Source organism: Ambystoma mexicanum, chromosome 2p (genome assembly GCF_040938575.1).
Source record: "Ambystoma mexicanum isolate Mex_15411 chromosome 2p, UKY_AmexF1_1, whole genome shotgun sequence".
NCBI lineage: Eukaryota > Metazoa > Chordata > Amphibia > Caudata > Ambystomatidae > Ambystoma > Ambystoma mexicanum.
The window spans coordinates 890,623,920-890,643,909 of NC_090923.1; the positions used below are offsets into that span (position 1 = coordinate 890,623,920).

The window sequence follows — 19,990 nt, forward strand, 5'->3', positions numbered from 1 at the left end:
TCAGGATGTTCTGTTTTGTATTCACTGTTAAAAATAAAGGCTGGCAATGTTTGCGGAGCAGATGCCGGTAGTCCTTCGTTGGTATGTGTTTCTAGTCACAGGTTCTAATTCATGGAGAGTCAGACTGGCCCGCCATTCGTCATAGGTCGTACAAATCACGTGCCATTAATTTGGATAGTAATGGCACCTTTTATAATTATTTTATTCGTATAAGGTTAGCAGCCGTTAGCCTGCAATGTGATTGGCATGTTGCCATTCACAATGATGTCATCCATCAACATGTAATGTTATGGAAGAAAGCACAAAGAAATGCCCTCTTCTGATGCCAGTGTCGGGCTGGGGCATACTATGGGCTCGTGCACCACTGAAAATGTAGTCCAGAATCACAGATGCCAATGCATCCCTTTTGCAACAGACAGCTTACATAGTACCCAAGTGGGAGTCTTTTGTTAAAATGTGTTGCAAATTGTGCAGTTTAAATAACGTTTGTTCACTAACAGTGGTCAAAATTAAAAGCTGCACAGTGAATGTGCTCACCCACCTGGCCCACTTTGGGCCTTCGCTAGTCACTAGCACGCTGGACCTGCAATGCGGGCATTGCCCTACTACCCTTTAGGCTTGTCCGAGCCTGAGACTCTCTCTCCTCTCTGTCAGACCGTCCCTATAAATGTGCATCCATGTGCGCATTCATTCATTCATTCACTCCCTCCATACAGTTCCTCGTTTAATAAAATGACATGATACATCTAAATTAGAAGGGCATAGCCACAGAGCTAACTGAAAACGAATTCATGGCGTGCCAATTCATTTATGGCATGAGAGCTCCCTTTAGTAAACTGGCATGAAAACGAGAAGTCAAGCAGCGGGAACCACAAAAAGAGGCACGTGCAGGCAAGTCGTGGCGGTAACTAGCTCAGAGGCGTAGACAGGGTAGGGCCTGAGCAGGCAAGGCGCCCCCAATATCTGTCACTGCAGTGGGCACAATGACATTAGCTTCAGGCCCCACTTGTCAGACTGTCCTGGCTACGCCTCTGAACCTAGCTGCCCTATGAAGGGGCGGAACAGAGGCGGCAATGTCGGGCCTAGAAGGAAGCCACAAGGATCATGGCAGCAGCCATGGGAGAGCCACAACACAGGGCATTCAGAAACCGGAAGCATGGGCAGGAGACAAGGTCAGGCCTCTCCGCTCATGCGCACGTCTCAGGCCACAGACTTCAAGAGGGGCTCACCCGCTCCATATCCAGGGCTGGACTGGCCTACAGGGTACTCTGAAGGTTTCCCAGCGGGCCTCTGCACCCTGGGCCTCTTTTGTATTTTATTTTCACATTCTCTCATAGGGTAAGGGTTGGGCTTTCTGAAAATGTGTAACATGGGGCCACTTTGAACATTATTTCCAGGGCCTGTTTTGGTTCCCAGTCCACGGCTGTCCACATCTAAAGCACCCGATGGCAACCGCCATTATGACATGAAAGGCGGCGAGGTCTGACAAGGCAGCCTACATCTCAGAGAAGCAAGTGTCTTTAGGGAGAGAGCCGATACCCTGTGAGTGCGGGAGAAGAAAAGAGAAAGAGTGAGACCGAGATTGACAAAACAAAAGACAGAGCAACAGAAAAAGCGAAGGAGATAAAAAGAAAAGAAACGGAGAAAGGCAGAAAGAGACGCATGCAGTCTTTGCCTACAAGATGAGAACAGAGACAGGGAAACATTAAACAACCATAGACAGAGGGAGGGAGAAATGAGGGGAGGAGAAGAGGTAAGAGTTCGCAGTCTTTCTGCGCAGTGAAAGGAGGCAGCCTCCTGGCCACACTCTCCTCTCCCCAGTTCTTAATTCATTGCCGGCTCCTGACCCCTGTCCCGGTCATTCTTCTCAAGCTAGGGCCCCCACTGAAGGTCTCTCCATGGGAGGTGTCTGTTCTTTAGTGCTCCGGACTGGGGCAGGTAACCTGATTCAAGGCTGGTGAGCGCTTGGAAGTGGCCGAAAGGCGGCATGCAGCGCAAAACAAAATATTCAAAAACAAAAAACATAAACTCTGAAGAGCACACTACATGCTGATCAAAATAAAATGTGTCCCTTCACGCGCCCACGTATTTGGGTACCCTGGCCCAGGAGAGGTGTTTAGGAAGGATGAAAGCGATACACATGGCACGGGAAGCAATGTAAGCAGAGTCCTGCAGTGCTATTCACTGGGTGAGACTAGCCTGATTCTAAGCCCCTGAAGCCCATATGCGGCCACAGCTAGTCTTGCAGTGCCCATTTCAAGGCATCAGCAGACCTGGCAAAGACATCCCAAATGGGGTCCACCCCACTGGAGCAACCTGCACACTGCAGGCTGATCGTTGGGGCCCACTACAGCTGGCGAAAGGCGAACGATGCCAGCGGTTAGGAGACCGGGCACCACATCTCGCCAGTATGACCAGTATACGTGCAGAGCTGGTGTTAGGGTTCGTGGAGCCTTTGCATGGAATGATCAGGAGTCCCTGGATATTAGGGAGTCCCCTTCATGCTTCCCATCAATGAATTTTGAAAAGTAAAACAACAATCCCACCGTGATAAGGAAGAAGTTCAATAAATCTTAGAAATAATTATTTTTGTTACAGTGCTATAGTTATTTCACTGAGGTTCTGATGTGGGCCAAATCACGATTCTGTAAGCCATCAAGTAATTTTTGTCATAACCAATATAAATTTATTCCATTGTACATATTTAAATCTTTTTTTAAGGAAACGAAGTTTGCTTAAGGAAAAGAAAAATGTATTAACAACATATTTAGAACTAAGTGCTTGAAAAAGGGAAGAGCATATTTTAGGCAAAGTTTCACTTGAGCATATATATAATATTTAGAACAAAAAATAGACTTGAAACAAGAAAAGAGTGTGAAAACAGACATTCAGTGTAAAGAAAGAGAGAAGGAAGGGGAGTTTTCTAAACTTCTGAATTCTCCGTTTAGTTATCCTTCATTATTCACGATTCATTATTGTCTAGGCAGGTCCCATCAATGAATGAACACAAAGCAACACTTGCTGCTCATTAAGAGCTCCTTGTGCATAACCACGCATCTCTGCGGGGCAATGCAGAGGGAATAGTTATGTTATGTTTAAGGTATTTGTGTCGCGCACCGTCACCAACAGAATTGGTCCCCAGGCGCTCTGGCGGATCTGTAAATGAGAAGGTGGGATGGGTTAGTAAGGCAAAGAGGGAGTAGGATAGTGAGAGGAGTGGTGTACTGTTGGCAGCTTCAACTCGGTAGACACCGGGTGTTGAGCTTTGGTGCGAGTATTGTATCGGTGTCAGTCCGCATGTGCTGTTGGTGAGGCTTATGTGTTGTTGCAGTGTGGTGAAGTGCGTGCAGCTTGTTGTCCGAGAGATGGTTGTGTGAGGTTTTTTTAGATGAGTATCCAGGGAGTTTGTGTTTATATTGGTTAGTGCGTTATATGACATTTAACATACAAGCATTCACAGTTCTGTCTAAGTGTAGCACTTGCTGACCTACATAATTCCGTCTAAGTATGGCACTCGCTAACCTTCACAATCCTATCTAGGTACGGCGCAGGCTAATGTTCTCAATTCTAATTGCAACATATATTTACTGTATGTCTTGATTATGTTATTATATATTACATATGATTTCATCTAACTATGCCCTGAGTGCGCACAGGTGTGATTTCCCGAGTGCAGTGCTTCAGGTGCAGAGCAATCTATTTGTAACCATTGCAAACATCAGCACTGCATGGACATGTGACATGGTGGAGTGAACCAACTCTATGTCACTCTGCGCGTGTGCCAGTCTACACAGGTGTGCAACATTCCAGGAGGAAAGCCAAGTCAGAGGCTTTCTTCCAGCTCTGATGTCATCACCGCCCACGAAGCCAGTCTGACTCCGTACAGTACAGTACAGTGCAGCCCAATCAGATCCCCACCCAATATAGCTTTCTTTAGAGATGCACATAGAGCCAGCATTTATAATTAATGGGAGCAAGAGACAGATTAATGCATTGCTTCAAAAGAATACTGCAGCCGTGAATTGCAATAGGTGTGTCAGATAAGCATGAGACAATTGTGCGATTAATCAGCTCATTTGGATAGGAAGTGAACTGAAATACTGCAACACAAAGAATTCCCTCCTTCTAAGCCAGGGGCATTGCGAGGGGGGGGGGGGGCTAATGGCGCTATAGCCCCTGATCTTTTGGTTGTAGCCTCGGATAGAATCTCAGGAGCTACAGCCAAAAGACTAGCTAGCCCCCAGTCCCGACAGTTCCGACATCAGCTTAGCCCCGGGTCTTTTCCAGCCCTAGCAACTCCCCTGTTCTAAGCACTTCTAAATGACACTTGCAAAGCACATCATGGGGGTCGGTCCTGCTCCGCTGCACTCCCAAATGATGGATCCATCCCAGGTCATGCGGGCAGTGCACTGCCGCTCTGCCCTCGCCAAGAATTGGCAGTTAGCAGCGATTTCCAATGGACCTCTGGTCCCAGACTCTTGCAGTGTATACTTGTGTAGCCATTCATGAAGATGGAACCCTCTTCTTAGACTCACCAAGTGACAGTCCTACAGACCCTCATGCCTTGCGAACTCTGCTTGCAAATGCTCCCAAATTACACTTCTATAGGACCGCATGAAGGTGGGTCATGGAAAGATATCTCTCGAAAGTGGAGTAATACTGAAAACAATGAGGTAAACATACCTTTTACTGAAAATAACTAAGACAAAACTGAAGGAAGCAGCCATAAACTTACCATAATACTTACACAACAAAAATCATAAAATAGATCAAAATAAAAGGCAAATCAGTTATGTCTGAGACTGGTAGGTTTCAGAGAAGGTAACCATAGCTCTCAACTCACCCGCTTTTGGCGGGTGTCACCCGCCTTGCAAAAGGCCGACTCACCCGCCAAGCCTCCTGTACGCCCATTCATTCCAATGGGCGTCTCACCCGCCAGAAACAAAATCGGGTGATTTCACCCACCTTTGCAAGACAAATGGTTGAGAGCTATGAGGTAACATGAGCCGAATTGGGTTCAATGGTGCTTGTGGGTGTGGGTGGGAGGGAGAGGAGGAGGGTGGCAGTATAGCTTGACAGGTGGAAACAGTGCACATGAAGGGAGACTGAGTTGAGATGCGTTGGTGCAAGTAAATACCCCCTTACTCATAAATGAATAAGCAGCCACAAATGCATCTTTAAACCGTATATTTGGACAGATGTTTGTTTTCATTACAACGCAAAAAAGAACAATTTAGTTATTTTTTTTCATTTGCAATTCACTGTTTACAAGTCTTTCAATGTAACATTAGAACCTTTCAGTGCTTCATTTTTAGCCCTGACTGAGTCATTTCGAAACAGATCTCAAGCAGGTGCCACCATAATTCAAAATAGCCCTAGATGACAGTTATAGGGCATATCCTCAGGTGGAATTCAGCTTCTGTGCATTTCCAAATTACACGTATAATTATCCTTGTGGGAAGGGACACTGCTTCTACACATTCAGAAATGATTGTTGTTTAGAACGCCTGGAAGGGAAAGCCTAGTTACAATCCCAAATAACATATATATCAGTCACATCAGCTTTTGCACTTTATTTTATTGTGCGACATTGCACACGATCATGGATAAGGTTTGTCAAACGTGTACTGGGACATGCGATTAATAGTCCTGCGGTCTTTGCATTTGCACCTTATTCCGCTGCTTTTTGTCGGACAGCAGCACCAAGCTCAGTTACTAGCTGAGTTACTGGCAGCCTAAACCTGCAAAACGATTTACAGTGCCATTGTTTAGTCTGCATTGCATCTTTATTCTCTGTAATCTCTTGCCGCATAGTATCATGCATTGTATCCCCATGGAAGCTTTGGTGACGCTATGTCATTTTTTAGTACTGCACTATGCACTTTAGATCTATGTGTATGCAGCATGCACGTGTCTTCCAATAGCATACTGATTGTGATCTTCCGTACTGTTTTTTTTTGCGTACTGGTTTTTCACAGTCTGCATGCACGACACGGTCTAACTCTGCTATATGCACATAGCTTTCGTTTTTGACACTAGACTGAATTGTCCATTATACTACAGACACGAGTGCAGATATTGCAACATGGCCGACAGCGTGTACCACTTGACACCAGTCCTACTATTATGTTGTCAGCTGCTGTGTGACCAAGACTCCTCCTATAAGTATGCCATAACTCTCAACCATTTGTATCACAAAGGCGGGTGAAAACACCCGATTTTGTTTTTGGCGGGTGAGAGGCCCATTGAAATGAATGGGCATGCAGGAGGCTTGGCGGGCGAGTCAGCTGTTTAGAAGGCGGGTGACACCCGCCAAAAGCGTGTGAGTTGAGAGCTATGAAGTATGCACCTGGGTTCACAGGCAGTTTATGTGGACAAGCGACGCGATAGTCGCGAAACGTGTTATGCTGGACGAACTTTTGGTTTTAAATCTTTGTGAACGCCATACTTTGATGGTTTTGTAACATGTTTTTGATGCACCAATAAAGGTATTTTGCTGCTATGTGGACTACGTTTCCTGGGTGAAATCATCGGCTCTTCATAGAGTGCAACTCGCCTTTCAATAATCAGTAATTGAACATATATATATATATATATATATATCTTCTCATATGGGTAAATGCATGCCTCTATGCATTCTCAAATCACAGACAAATAGCACCTCAGTTGGTAAAACCTGACTTCCAAATACTCCCAAATCAAATACATATGCACCTCATGCAGGTTGGAATGCTTCATGACAAAATGATGTCGCGTGAGATTAATCAATAATCACGCAATACTAGAATGAATCCGTGTTTAACTATGCAAAGTGTATGCGAGTCTCCAATGCCGGGTGATTTATTACATAGGGAAAACCTCTCACCTCTTAAAACAAAAGCTTTATCTAATAAAACACATTCTTCAATACACTACACATCATTTCATTTTTTATAATAAAAAAAAATCTCATAAATTCATGTCCTACATCATCCACTCAAACTATATCCAACATCAATTCTTAAGCAATATTACCCGAGCGGGGGTGAGCATCACTGGGCCAGGTAATGTCCCTGGCAAATTCGAAGTCCCAGCAAAGCGAGGGCTTTAACTTTAGCCCAGGGCATTACCTGCCCCAGTAATGCTCCCCCTGCTAGGGTAATATTGCTATTCGTACCCCAACACGTTGTACCGGAGTACTAATAGTGTTGTTTTTATTTAAGTTGAGAGATGACATGTTCACCATTTTTCAACTTAAATAAATAAAAAAATAAGATGGCCGCCATGGATTGGGAAGAAGGGAACTACACATAGTCCCTACTCCATTTTCATAATGGCTAGTCGCACTTCAGGACGCCCCAGTAACACTACTGTTCCCAGCGCAGGTGGGGGAGAAGGCAGCAGCAGGTAGGTGGGGTGGGGGTAGGGTGGGGCACAGGAGAGCACTTACCTGTTAGTTGGCAGGGGGGAAATGGCACCTCCAGCTCCGAGGAGGCTCAGAGTGGGGGCTTTACCACGTGGTAAAGCCCACATTCTGGGCCTCCACATTGGCTGGTATGCCAAAACCACACCCACACCAGGTACCAATTCAACTCAACAACCATATGTGAACAAAGACATGCCCCATCATTCACAGCATCATCATACAAGCTTATATATATATATATATATATATATATATATATATATATATATATATATATATATATATATATATATATATATATATATAGTAGAATCTGGACATTCGATGCCACAATTTTAGTAAGTTCAACCCGTGAAGGAAGAGGATTGACAAACTATGTGTGTCGCAGCAGGAAAATAAGCTGAGGATTGAAAACGGACCAAAGGAAGACTGCTTGGCCTGGTGTCAAAGGCCAAAGCAGCCAAAACTGGTGATCAGCCCTTGAAGAACAGTGGATGTGGGACGCCGAGGCATCCCATGTTAAAGTTGCAAAGAGGGAACACCATGAGTGGCAAGTTTCTTTACTCAGGACAATTAAATGCTATAAAATAGGCTGATTCACGGTCTCCTGTCACGTGAGTTCAAGATGGAAATAGATGTTGAAATACAAGCCTAAACCTTGATAAGAACGTGCTCACACTCCCTTATATTCCCAGAGACGAGAAGCTACTACAGGCCAAGGTCAAAGACAGTCTGATTGGCAGGCGGCATGAGTGATGAGAGATGATGGGCTTATTGGGTGGGAAGGTAAGGTCAAGTCCACCCACCAGCACCTGGGGTACCAGCTTACGTGCTGCTACAGAAACGAATGTCCTAGAAGGGTACAAGCGTGCCAGCCAATTGTAGGAGGCCATATAACGAAGGGCCTTATAGTTTGAGAGCCAATGATATATCATGTTTCTAATCACTGTCGAAGATGACTTGCACTAAGGGAGGGCATGAGTTGCCCACCTGACTATAGAGACCCAATCACAATCCAATCCCTTATAGAAAGTATACTTAGATACTCCCCTTAGTCCAGAGGTCTTCAAAATGTGGGGCGCGCCCCCCTGAGCATGAAAAGTAAAAACATTTTTTTATTTTTTTTTAGATTGGAGGAAATGGGAAGGGGTAGCTCACATGCTCTAACTAGACCATAAAACGGTCTTAGGCACCAATGAAAAAAATGTCCAGCAGTTGCAAATGGATATTCAGTCCTTTAGTCACACACTGTTTGAATAGTACCCAAGGGGTTGTTTTTTGTTCAAATGTAAACAAATTGTGATATTTAAAGAATATTTATTCAGCAACAATGGTCAAAACTACTAGCTGCATAGTGAAGTAACTCCTCAAACTGGCCCACATTGGCCAAAAAAGTGGCCCATTTTGACTGGCCTACACTAGCATTTTGCATTTTTGGTACGGTCATCGCCCTATTGCCCTATTTGCCAGTCCAAGCCTGCCGGCTCATCCATAATGGGTGAGGGGGCGTCCACCCACTGGCCACCTCACCCATTATGGATGACCCGAGCAGCCAGCCCAGTGAAACACTGAGAACTCCCTCAGCTGCTTTTTTCCAGCTGAGGGGAGTGCTCCTGGGCTGGCTGAACTGTCAAAGGGAAACACTGTTTGCCTTTGACAGTTAATTACTCCAGCCGCACATGATCACTGAGCCATGCAACGCTGGGCGTGTTTTGCTTCGCCAGCCTTGCATAGCTCATTGGAAATGCTGGCTGGGGCATTGCATGTATGTATGTGTGAGGGGGTGCTCCTGCGCATCTTCGCACATACGGGCAGAGCAACCTGGAGCGAGGCATTTTAGCAACCACGCGCAGGCCCCTGCAGAAGGTACGTTTATGGCGATTTATTTTTTATTTAAATGTGTATGGATGTGTGTATGCTTGTGTTATGGGACTGCATTGGGAGCAGGATGGGCGGCAGAACTGGAATAGTGGTGGGAGTAGGGTGGCGAGAGCCCAGGGTCTGTACTGGGAGTAGGGTGCGGTGACGGCACGCAAAAGTTCATAGCGATTTCTACATACTGTCCATCTGGCACTTTTGGGGTGGCCCGGCCTGCCCAAACTTTGCTCAGGGGGAGCCCAGGCCAAAAAAGTTTGAAGACCACTGCCTTAGTCTTATCAAATTCCCGCTTAGGTTTTCTTAGCTTGCCACGTAGTATGACGTCACATATGATTTAATTTTTGTTATATAAGTAATGTTTTCTATTAAATGCATTGAGATCATGCTGTGCGACGTCCGTTGATGTCCGTTGTACTCCCTGTTTGAGACAATTGAGAATAAAACAGACATTTTGCCAACTTCCTGAGTCGGTCTTCTTATTTGGTGTGAGAGATATTCTCCATCCCATCCATCGTACGATGTGTTACCTTAAAGGACCATAAGGGTTCAGTGCAAACCGCTGTTGCCGGGTCTTGAATTTATTATGGACTTCATGCATCAGGGGACATAGACGGTCTTTGGAATAGTGCCCCCTGTCGCCGAGAAATGGATAACAGCTGTTCTAGAAGAGACAGTGCTGAATACATTAATTTCTTCACCTGTGGTGCCCCGGATCCCATTCCCTCACCGTGGCCGGGACGCTTGAACCCGAGCAAAACAGAGTTTACAAGAAGTAGAAAGCTACTTGTCAGCGCTACTTTCCAAAGATTAATTCTGTGCTAAGAAAAAAAATCTGATGAAGCAAAACTATATTCACGTCCGTATGTTTTCAAGTATATGTGACATAAAACAAAGGTGGGTGGTTGGGAAGCAACACAAGGCTGGCGGTGGTAAAGGAGCCTTTTTAAAGCTGCAGTTCCTTAAACGGCCATTAATAGTTCCAATATTAAACTTGTGGGGACCTATTGACAAGGGGGCTCGTTCTGCAAGTCCAGCCTCCCGAAAGTGAAATCCTGGGTAAAGCAAAACTGCTGTGTTCCTCATGTTTTATCAGTCTGGGCGATATTGCCGTATCTGGCTGGTGCAAGGGGTGCACAGCACAACATTTTGAACCTGTTTTCCTCAGGTGTAACTTATTAGTGTTAGTGACCAACATTTTAACCAGGAGGCCAAAGGCCATGAAATTGTACATGTAGGTGTCCCCCTCTGGGCAATTTACACATATTTTTTAAAAATGAGGACCAAAGTATCCAGCATTCAGGCCTAAATCACGCCTTGTGTTAAGTTACTCTTATTTTAGGTCTAAGTCACACTTACTACTATAATGACTGTATGCAAATCGGCCCCATACATGCCATCATTTCCGTGAGCATGCTGCAGACAGTGGACCCTGAAAAATCTCAGGGTTCTTCCCCTTAAGTGCTAAGTGCATCTATGTTCCTCCTGAATTCTCATAAGAAATCATGGTAGGCTCTGTCACTGCAGCAGTTAAGTTAAGGGGCCCTTCGTGCTGAAATCAAGACTATGGTGATGCTCGAAGAGGCAATGGTCTATATGGCATTGGCCATGTTCCAAATTGGATGCAAGGTAGTATGTCATGCATTTTTCTCATACAACTTCTATAGGATTCAATGTAGGTTTGGACAGATTGAGGACTTGTAGTTTCTCTTTGCTCTCCATCATCAACATAGATTTCTCGGTCTTCCAGATCTAGGTTGTCATCCCGGTTGCATCTGATCCCTTGAATGTGTGTCTGTTTTCCTCTAATGGTCTGTTGCCTCATCCGTTTCTTCTTTCTCTTGGCCATCCTTGACCCCAGCTTCATGTCTGATGATTTCCATCTCGTATAAATTGGGTATGGAGTACATTTGCTGGAAAGAGAAATATATCGGTAGCAATTACTTCAGGGGTTTTGTTGGGAAGGAAATGGTCCTACGCCACCCCCCTGGACGCAAGACATGTAGGCAAACCAAAAGAAGCAAAACTGCCCCCCATATGACAGGTGCGCAGAGCTTTATCCCATAACAAATTAGAGAACTAACATCGCCTATCCTCTGCATACTAAAACTAGATTCGCTAATGCACTGTATTGCATTATAGTGTGCCGACATGCCATCTTTTACTAGGCCCAAAAGCACCCACATCGCAGGCCTCTCTCGCAGAGGGCCCAAAGCATCACATAGCAGGCCAGCACCGCACAAGCCTTGTTCCCACGGAAGTTCACACATTCCCTGTCCTCTGAATGTTGCAATAATTTAGTATTGTTTCTCGAAGAATGCACTCGACACAGAGCGTGAGACAGGAGCGGGCCCCAGCACAAAGGCCCATCCATCTCCACTAAAACTGCCCGTGTCCCTTTGACCCCCACCATGCCAGGGTCCACCTGGCCTCTCCGTCCCGACCCCCCCAACTCCTTTTATATGGATAACCATCTAACCCCTTTGCTTTGACTATTCCAGAACACCCACCAGAGACCTAATCCTGGGCAGCAATATAGCCCCTCCGTAGTAACACACGTCTGTTTATGTCATGAGGCATCGGGGACAGTAGGTAGATCAAGCCCCAAAATGAGACCTGCAGGTCAAAGAGCTGTGGTACAAGTGAAGCACCAAATATGGGGTTGGCAAGTCTATGGGCCTCATTACACGGACGGCGGTGAACCAAGGTGCTATTAGCACCTTGGTCCATGCCGGTAAAATACCGGCACCGCCTTGGTGGAAAGGGGAATTACCGCCCTATTCCAAGGTTGGTGGGGCGGTAATTCCCCCTTCCCCCATTGCCCTTCCCCATTCCCATTTTTGCCCCATAGGGCATAATGGAAATGGGGAAGGTGTTAATTACGGCACCGCAAATTGCGGTACCGTAATTAGCTCCCTGGTCCCTTTGCGGGTTGGAGAATTTAACGCCTGCTTTTTGCAGGCATTAAATTCTCCAACCCGCAAAGGGACCTCGTAGTAAGGCGGTAAGGATTTACCGGTACCAGTAAAATACCGGTACCGGTAAACCCTTACCGCCTACCGTGTAATGAGGCCATATATATTTTTCCCTATTTCCCCAGAACCCCCTTTTGATGTGATGATCAGGTATCTGCCAGGCGGTCATCATTTGTCGGTTCCTGTTATGTAGCTTGGACAGCCAGGAAGGTTGCACTCAGCGACCTGACCTTCAACTCGGCGATGAGCCCAGCTGACCCACGTGCACCAAGATCGACTGGGAAGCAGCAACCATTTAGGGCCCGGCATCACCTATAGAGCAGGCCATGCCTTGAGTCCCCTCCAATTGATATTGTGATTTCTGACCCTATGTGGTGATGTCATAGCTGACGTGTTTGTAGCTTATAATGTGCTGCCTGTGTACTTTTTTGGCAGAGCACTCTCGGGCAGCAGAGTTCTTTGCTAGCATTCTTTATTATTATATAAACTTTTGTCATCCTTGCAACTTGTCTCTTGGTCTCATTCCCTGACGGCGTATGTTATCTTATTTTTTCCATTGCTATTGGGACAAGTGTATGAGTGGGGGCCTTCAGTTTCATAGTGGGCTGATGTTTGGATAGAAACACATAAGTAGTATTTAGTTGTATCTTTTTACTGGTTAGACAAAGGATCAATATCATTGGCAGATGAATCCCACAGGTCACATGTTTTGAGGTATATTTCACATTGAGGGTGATTATCATAGCAAATGACCTTCTCTGGAAGGAATGGTAACAATTGAGGAGGTATCAATTGATCGTAATTATGTCATCATGGGGAGACTTCCTAATTTCAGCTTATTTAAATCATTAGGGAGCTATTCCCTAAACGAAAAGTCAACTCTGGAAGGGCCAGAAATGAGGACTTTGGTCCCTGTATGAGGAAGGTGTCCCCTCGTTCTTGCTCTCGGGCCCCCATGAAGTACCCTCTACCAAGATCCCCAGAGCTCTACAGTCGTGTTTGTAGCAAAACCTCTTTCTTTTTAAAATCTCCTTTGTTGACTGTTGGCTTAGAAAATTCCCATCAGATTTCTCTCATTTCAAATAAAACACTGGGCCTCATTCCGAGTATGGTGGTAGTCATGGCGCAATTTGCGCCATGACTACCTCCCATACCGGTACCGACTCCGACCTGGTTCAATGGGGACTTACTGGTGTAGTCTGACCTTTGCGGGACCGGTAAGTCCCCATTGAAAAATCCATTCCCCATTCCCATTTGAGCCCCCATAGGGCTCAATGGGAATGGGAAGTAGCTAATAACGGTACCACAATTTGCGGTACCATTTTTAGTTCTGAAGTCCCTTAACGGGTCCCGTCCATAACGCCTGGTAAAAGGAGGGACCCGCTAAGGGACCTCGTAGTAGGGCGGTAAGGGATTACCAGCACCGGTCTCATTAGCGGCGCCCGGTATCCCTTACCGCCCTAGTCAGAATGAGGCCCACTGTCTTCCAAAAATCCAGACGGTTACTATTTTGACAAGATAGAGGCTGCTTTTTGTTCCATTGGAAGCAGACTAGGTTGCACAATTGGAGAAAAAAAAAGCAGTAGGATTTAGCCTGTTCACGTGGATAAGTCAATAGCAGTGCTGAACTATGGCAACTTTGAGAAACCAATCTAGAGCTGCCCTGTAAATCCACAGAGCCAGGTGCAGTGTGAGACGTGTTACTGGATTTCACAGGCGGGGTATACAAGCCTGTTCCAACCTTTTGCCTAAGGTTAGGTTCACCCTTTCAAAGTGCCTTTTGTTTCCATGTATGTTTGATTCCTATTCGAATTGATTGCATTTTGCATTGTGTTCGTTAATGCATATTCATTTAAGAAAACCTCCATACGGTACCACTGAGCTCAATGGCACTAAGCTACTATTGTGGTGCAATGATTCACCGCCACTGAGACTAGAACCTATACATGTCTGAACTAACCTAGATCAAATTAAATTAATAACAGCTTGATTTGCTATACTTTTGAGTGTTCTAATGTTGCACTGTACCAACACATCAAAACAGCCTTTTACTGAATTTACCTTAGATGCAAACTCGTTCTTTTCGTTTTATCCAAAGCGATGTATTTTTGCAGTTTCAATTGAGACCTTTAGTGTGCATGCCAAGTAAGACTACCTACTACCCAGACCAAGATAGCCAGGGCATGATTGGGTGGATGAAGGTAATCCCTGGGGCTAGCATACATTTCATGTGTATCTCCTCCCTGGCCTACTGTTTTGTTAACTTCTATGTCTTTATCATAATCACTGAGCTAATCAACTATTCTATTTTCTTTCCACAGATCCGTGGCTACATCAGCGCTATTGCTCCGAGTGACAGCGAAAAGGGCGACTTGACTGCGTTCCGTTTCAGCGCCACAAACCCCATTGTTGATCCTTGGATCTTCATCATTTTCAGGAAGACAGTTTTCAGGAACATTCGATTACTGCTCTGCTGCCAGCTCCCCTGTCCACGACCAGCTGGCAATATCCATTCCTCCAAGGAGGCTATCAAACAAGAGAGCCACAGAGCCTCCTTCAAGCCACCAGACTCCTCCTGCTGACGAGCAAGGGGACTACCAGCTGGAAGAGAGGCAGGAGGCAAAGAGGATCCGCCCTCAAAGGGACTGCTCCCGGTGACCAAAACAATCGCCCTGTCGGAAACCTACAGTGCGGTTCACCGGTCACCGAGACATTCCTTTAACAAATGAACGAAAATTCTGGTCATGGAACTTATCAGGGAAGAATCTTAATGAGTGAATCTCTGTGGCGGTGTTTGGACCAGTGACTGGGGACAGAGTGAGACTCTGTGGAAGTTTGAGACCAGTGATGGGAGAAGGAATGGAACTCGATTGGAATGTGTGAGGCAATCATGCCGGGAATGAGTCATTACATTGAAGACACTGAACTGAATTATACAAGGAGGGCAAGCTGGTAAAAAGTAGACTCCATTGATTTTTCTGAGTGACATAGGAATGGGTAACTCTCCACTGATGTGTGTGGACCCATACATTAAGAATGAGTGAGAATCAATGATTTAAGGCTGTAAAAGGGGAATTAGTGGCATAGATTCTGTGGGAATGAGTGAGATTTAATCTAGAAATACTACATCATTCATGGGGAGGGGTTGAAGAAGCATTGAATGAAGTATTTGAGAGAAGTGAGGAGAGAGTATTTTTTCTGGCCAGTAGGTGCATGTTAGGCCTGTCCCCGGGTAATGACCACGAGTCCTGGGAACGATGCAAGGGGGGCAATGAGTTCATTTCTGTTAAAGGGCCCGGTGTAAGTAATGTTTGAAGAAGTGAGCAGATATTGATGTGTGTGGGGACGTTCATGTGCGCAAGTTGTAGACGCTATTCCAGTACAAGCGGCCAATGGCATGGGGGTAAGTGAGGCTCTAGTTGAGCGCATAGTCTCAGTAGTGTGGTTGGTGAGTGAAACTAATTGTGAATTTTACATAGGACAGGCACACTTTCAAGTCTTTATTCTCTATGGTATGTCTGGAATGAGCTCCAGGATAAAAAGTGTGTATTGATGTCTGTGGGAAGCAGTGTGAGTTTGTATGTTTTCTCTTTCTTAATGACATAACATCTTGTTGACGGGCACTCATCTGGACCAGATTCAAGCGACCATTTTAGTAACCTGGCAACAAATCCCTACTTTTGTGGCAAGGATCTGAGAACATCACTACTTTGAACAAAGGTCTGACAACACACCTACTTTGTATGTAAAACGAAAAGGCTTGAAACTGACTTGTCAACTTAACAATGGTAAATTCCCAATAAAAGCGTATTATCACTTGAAAAGCAAGGCCTGAAAGCAGCTTGTCAGGAAAGTTAAGGCCTACCTCAGAAAGCCAAGTCCTGAAAATAATGCTTGCATAAAACAGTGACCTAAAAACAAAACTTACCTCTACAGAAAGCCAAGGCCAACATCGCAGATCAGTACAAGATAAAGGCCTAAAAACAACACATTCTGGTTCATGGCCTATGCCTGAAATCCACCTGTGTCTGGTACAAAGCAAAGGGACACCCGGTACAAAGCCAAACATACAAAATAGATGTTCCCAAAACAGTAACATCACCAGAAAATAACTTGTAACCCTGTACAATGCTAAGATGTGAGAAACATGTGTCCTGCTCCTGAACCAAAGCCTGAAATTTACTTACCTCTAATACAAAGCCAGGGCCTGAAAGCAGCTCTGTCGTATAAAAAGCCAAGTCCAGCAGGCAACCTGTCCCCGGTGCAAAGCCCTTTCCCAAATGTACTGAATTCTGGGTGCAAAGTAAAGGGTTAAATAGAAGTCATCTTTGAACAACGACAATGCTTGAAACCAACTTGTTCTTTATACCAAATAAATGCTGGTAAACAGCGTATACCTAGTAAAATGCTAGGCCCTGTTAACGAAGCCGATGCTTGAACACACTTCATCCCCAGGAACAAGCCCCGGTCGTACAACTCCGGTATAAGGCCCATTACTCGTATAAAGCCCAGAGGTTTACAGTGCAAAGAACAGTTCTGAAAACTCATCCACTGTGCACAGCCATAGCTTGCAATCAGTTCACGTTCAGTACAAAGTCAAGGCATAAAAGCAGCTGTCTACGGTACAGAACCGAGGTATAAAACTGAAAGCAATCCCTTCCAGGTGCAAAGGACAACAAAGGACTCCCAACACCAAGCAAGTCCTCAGTACACCATGTGTGCAGCACAGAGCCAAGGCTTGAGCACCATTTGCCCAAGTTACATAACTCAGGGCTAAAAACAGCTTGTTCTAGTACAAACAACTGGCCAGGCCAAGCTTCCTCCTGTACAAAGCCAAGACCTGAAAACAAGATATTTCAAATACAAAACAAGTCATTCGAGTACAAAGTACTAATCTGGCCAACTCACTTCCAGCATTAAGCCGAGTTCAGAAAACAACCTATTCCCAGTGCAAACCGGAGGCTGGAAAGGAACTCATTAAAGTACAAAATCCAAACCAAGGCCTGGAAGCAATTTACTCTAGTGTAAAGCCAAGTCAGGAATACAACCTCTACCAAGCCATGGTTTTCTTGCCAAAAAATATGTCAGCATGGCTTCTGAGCAACATTCTAAAAAAAGACCCAGGAACTACAAACAGCCTGCTTAAGCCAAGTGACTGGAAGCTACCCTCCCACCTATACACGTGATAGAGCTGGACCAAATCTCAGCTTGTAACCATCACCCTACGTCCAGAGAAAAGATCTTAGGCACACCCGTCTGATCCAGAATTAAGGCCTATGAACAATTCTCTGCATCCACGAGGGAGATCAGGGAATGGGACTCTACAGTCACAGTGAGGATCAGGGAGCCAGGCTCTGCACACAGAGTGGTGGCCAGGGATGACCCACCATGTAGAGTCCGAGCGATCCATGTTGAAGTCAAAACCCTGTAAACGACCTTCTACGTACAGAGCAATGGACTCAAAACCGCCCTATCCTTCCTGTGGGATCAGGGAATGGGACTCTACAGTCACAGTGAGGATCAGGGAGCCAGGCTCTGCACACAGAGTGGTGGCCAGGGATGACCCACCATGTAGAGTCCGAGCGATCCATGTTGAAGTCAAAACCCTGTAAACGACCTTCTACGTACAGAGCAATGGACTCAAAACCGCCCTATCCTTCCTGTGGGCATGCAACCGGTGCCCATTACTTCCTGTGGGCATGCAACCAGTGATAGACTCAAAAGAGCACTTCACAAGAGATAAGCCCACCGTCCCTATATCGCACCGAATGCCCTCATCTGTGAACAAAGTGAGAAGGCTTGAGGCAGGATAAACTTTCCCGCATGCTGGGGTGGTTGAGAGTTCCATTGGATGGGGAGGTGTGGTTTTATTTGGTATTATGGGGGTGCAGGTAGTCCCCCCCCCAGTATCACAATCAAATGGACCCGTCAGTTATCCAATTCAGGAAAGAGGAAACATGCAAGTGATGGCTAGAACCATGGGTTTCAAAGAGATAGATGAATGTATGTGATCTGGCCACAAATGTTTTGTTCGCGGGCAGAATGCCCGCAGTAAAACTGCTCGGGCTCCTGTTTCGACCGTTCATTGAAACCGGGGACCCAAGCAATTTTCCTCCCCCGCCTCCATTGTTAGGATAGTGGGGGACATCCCAGCAACCCCTGAGGCCACAGATACTGAACATGGGTAGCGGGCAACACCCCTGCAGCCCCAGCTCCTTATGTTCAGGTAAGAAGGTCACAAATGCAGAAGGTAAAAAGGTACATCAAAAAGTAGGTTAAAAAGGCAAAACGACCAAACAAAAATGACCAAATTGGAGAATACCCAATAGATAGAACACTGTCTCAGCAACAGATGCGATGGATCGAGGAGGCCCCCATATAGAGTGAAACAGCTCTTGTCACCGGGGTGAACTTCATAGACACAAACCATGCCCAACATTGGACAAAGTTTTGGATGCACAAGACATGAAGTCTTACAGCAACTCAGGTGTTGGAAAGGGTAGAGAGAGTCCATTTAATGAATAGAGCAGGGGAAAGCAGAGACTGAGTGGGATGAAGATAAGCTCTTCCAATCATAGGACATAAGAAGTTCTGGGGGGATCGTCCAAGTGTGAGAAAGCAGTACCTGGGGCTTGAGAGGCACAGAAGCAACCACTTCTCAGTGTCGGTCATACAGATCTGGGGAATGAGAGGTAAACACTGTAGATATCAGGAAGTGAGGGTTTAGGAGGGATGGGCAGAATCCCCTAAATAGTCTAGACACCTAGACCTAAAAGGCCGAGAGAAATATGGGCATTCCCATAACACTGCAAACACTGTGCGCTGAAACGTTGAGAGGGATGAAGGCAACCTCTCATCACTGCAGACACCTAGAGCTGATAGGCTGAGAAGGATAAAGGCAACCCCTTAAGACTGTAAGCATCTGGAGCAGAGATGTTAAGAGGAATGGATGCAACAACTTAACACTGTGGACACCTATATCTGATCGGATGAGAGGGATGGAGGCAATGACACTGTAGCAATCAGGAGCTAGTAGACTGAGATGGAGGAAGGAAACCTCTCCGCAATGTAGTAGGCTGAGAAGGATGGAGCAATCTCTTAACATTGTAGATACCTATATTTGATTGGATCAGAGGGATGGAGGCAATGCCTTAACACTGTAGATGCCTATAGCTGCTAGGATAGGAGGGATGGAGCCAACCCCTTAACACTGTAAGCATCAGAAGCTGAGAGGTTAAGAGGAAAGGATGCAACCACTTAACACTGTAGGCACCTATATCTGATCGGATGAGCAGGAGGCAGGCAATGACACTGTAGCCATCGTTAGCTGAGAGGTTTAGAGGGATGGAGCCATCCCACAACAATGCGAATTACGACTGATTGAGGGTTTTCAGAGAGAGAACCGTTTGTGTGTCATGCAGCCTGTGCACTATTTATGTAAACAATGAAACTTGCATTCATGTGTTCTAATTGTTGTTGTGTTGAAATAAAATATCATAGATGTATCCTATGTTTTGTTATTTTTGTGGTTTAAACGCATCTCCCAAACACAGGCAGTAGAATTACTCGCCTGAAGCATAGGGGCAAAGTGCAGTGGAGGCTGGTGAGAAATAAAGTTAATAGCTGCTGATGAACATGAGATGGCCAGCCAGCAGGGAGCTTAAACACAATACCCTCTAAAAAGTGCAATAAAGGGCTAACAATTTTGCAAACCCTAAGGGAAGTGACGGTTCGA

General features: G+C 45.6%; 1 protein-coding gene across 1 annotated transcript in view; it reads left to right on the top strand.

Annotated features, from left to right (window-relative positions):
- The window catches only part of PTGIR (prostaglandin I2 receptor), a 315,322-nt gene extending 295,562 nt beyond the window's left edge, over nucleotides 1-19,760 (top strand). Inside the window, exon 2 of the mRNA XM_069644588.1 lies at nucleotides 14,577-19,760. Coding sequence (XP_069500689.1) covers nucleotides 14,577-14,837 — 261 coding nt within the window. The 3' untranslated portion in view covers nucleotides 14,838-19,760. The remainder of the gene's footprint in view (nucleotides 1-14,576) is intronic.
- The last annotated feature ends 230 nt before the right edge of the window (nucleotides 19,761-19,990 follow it).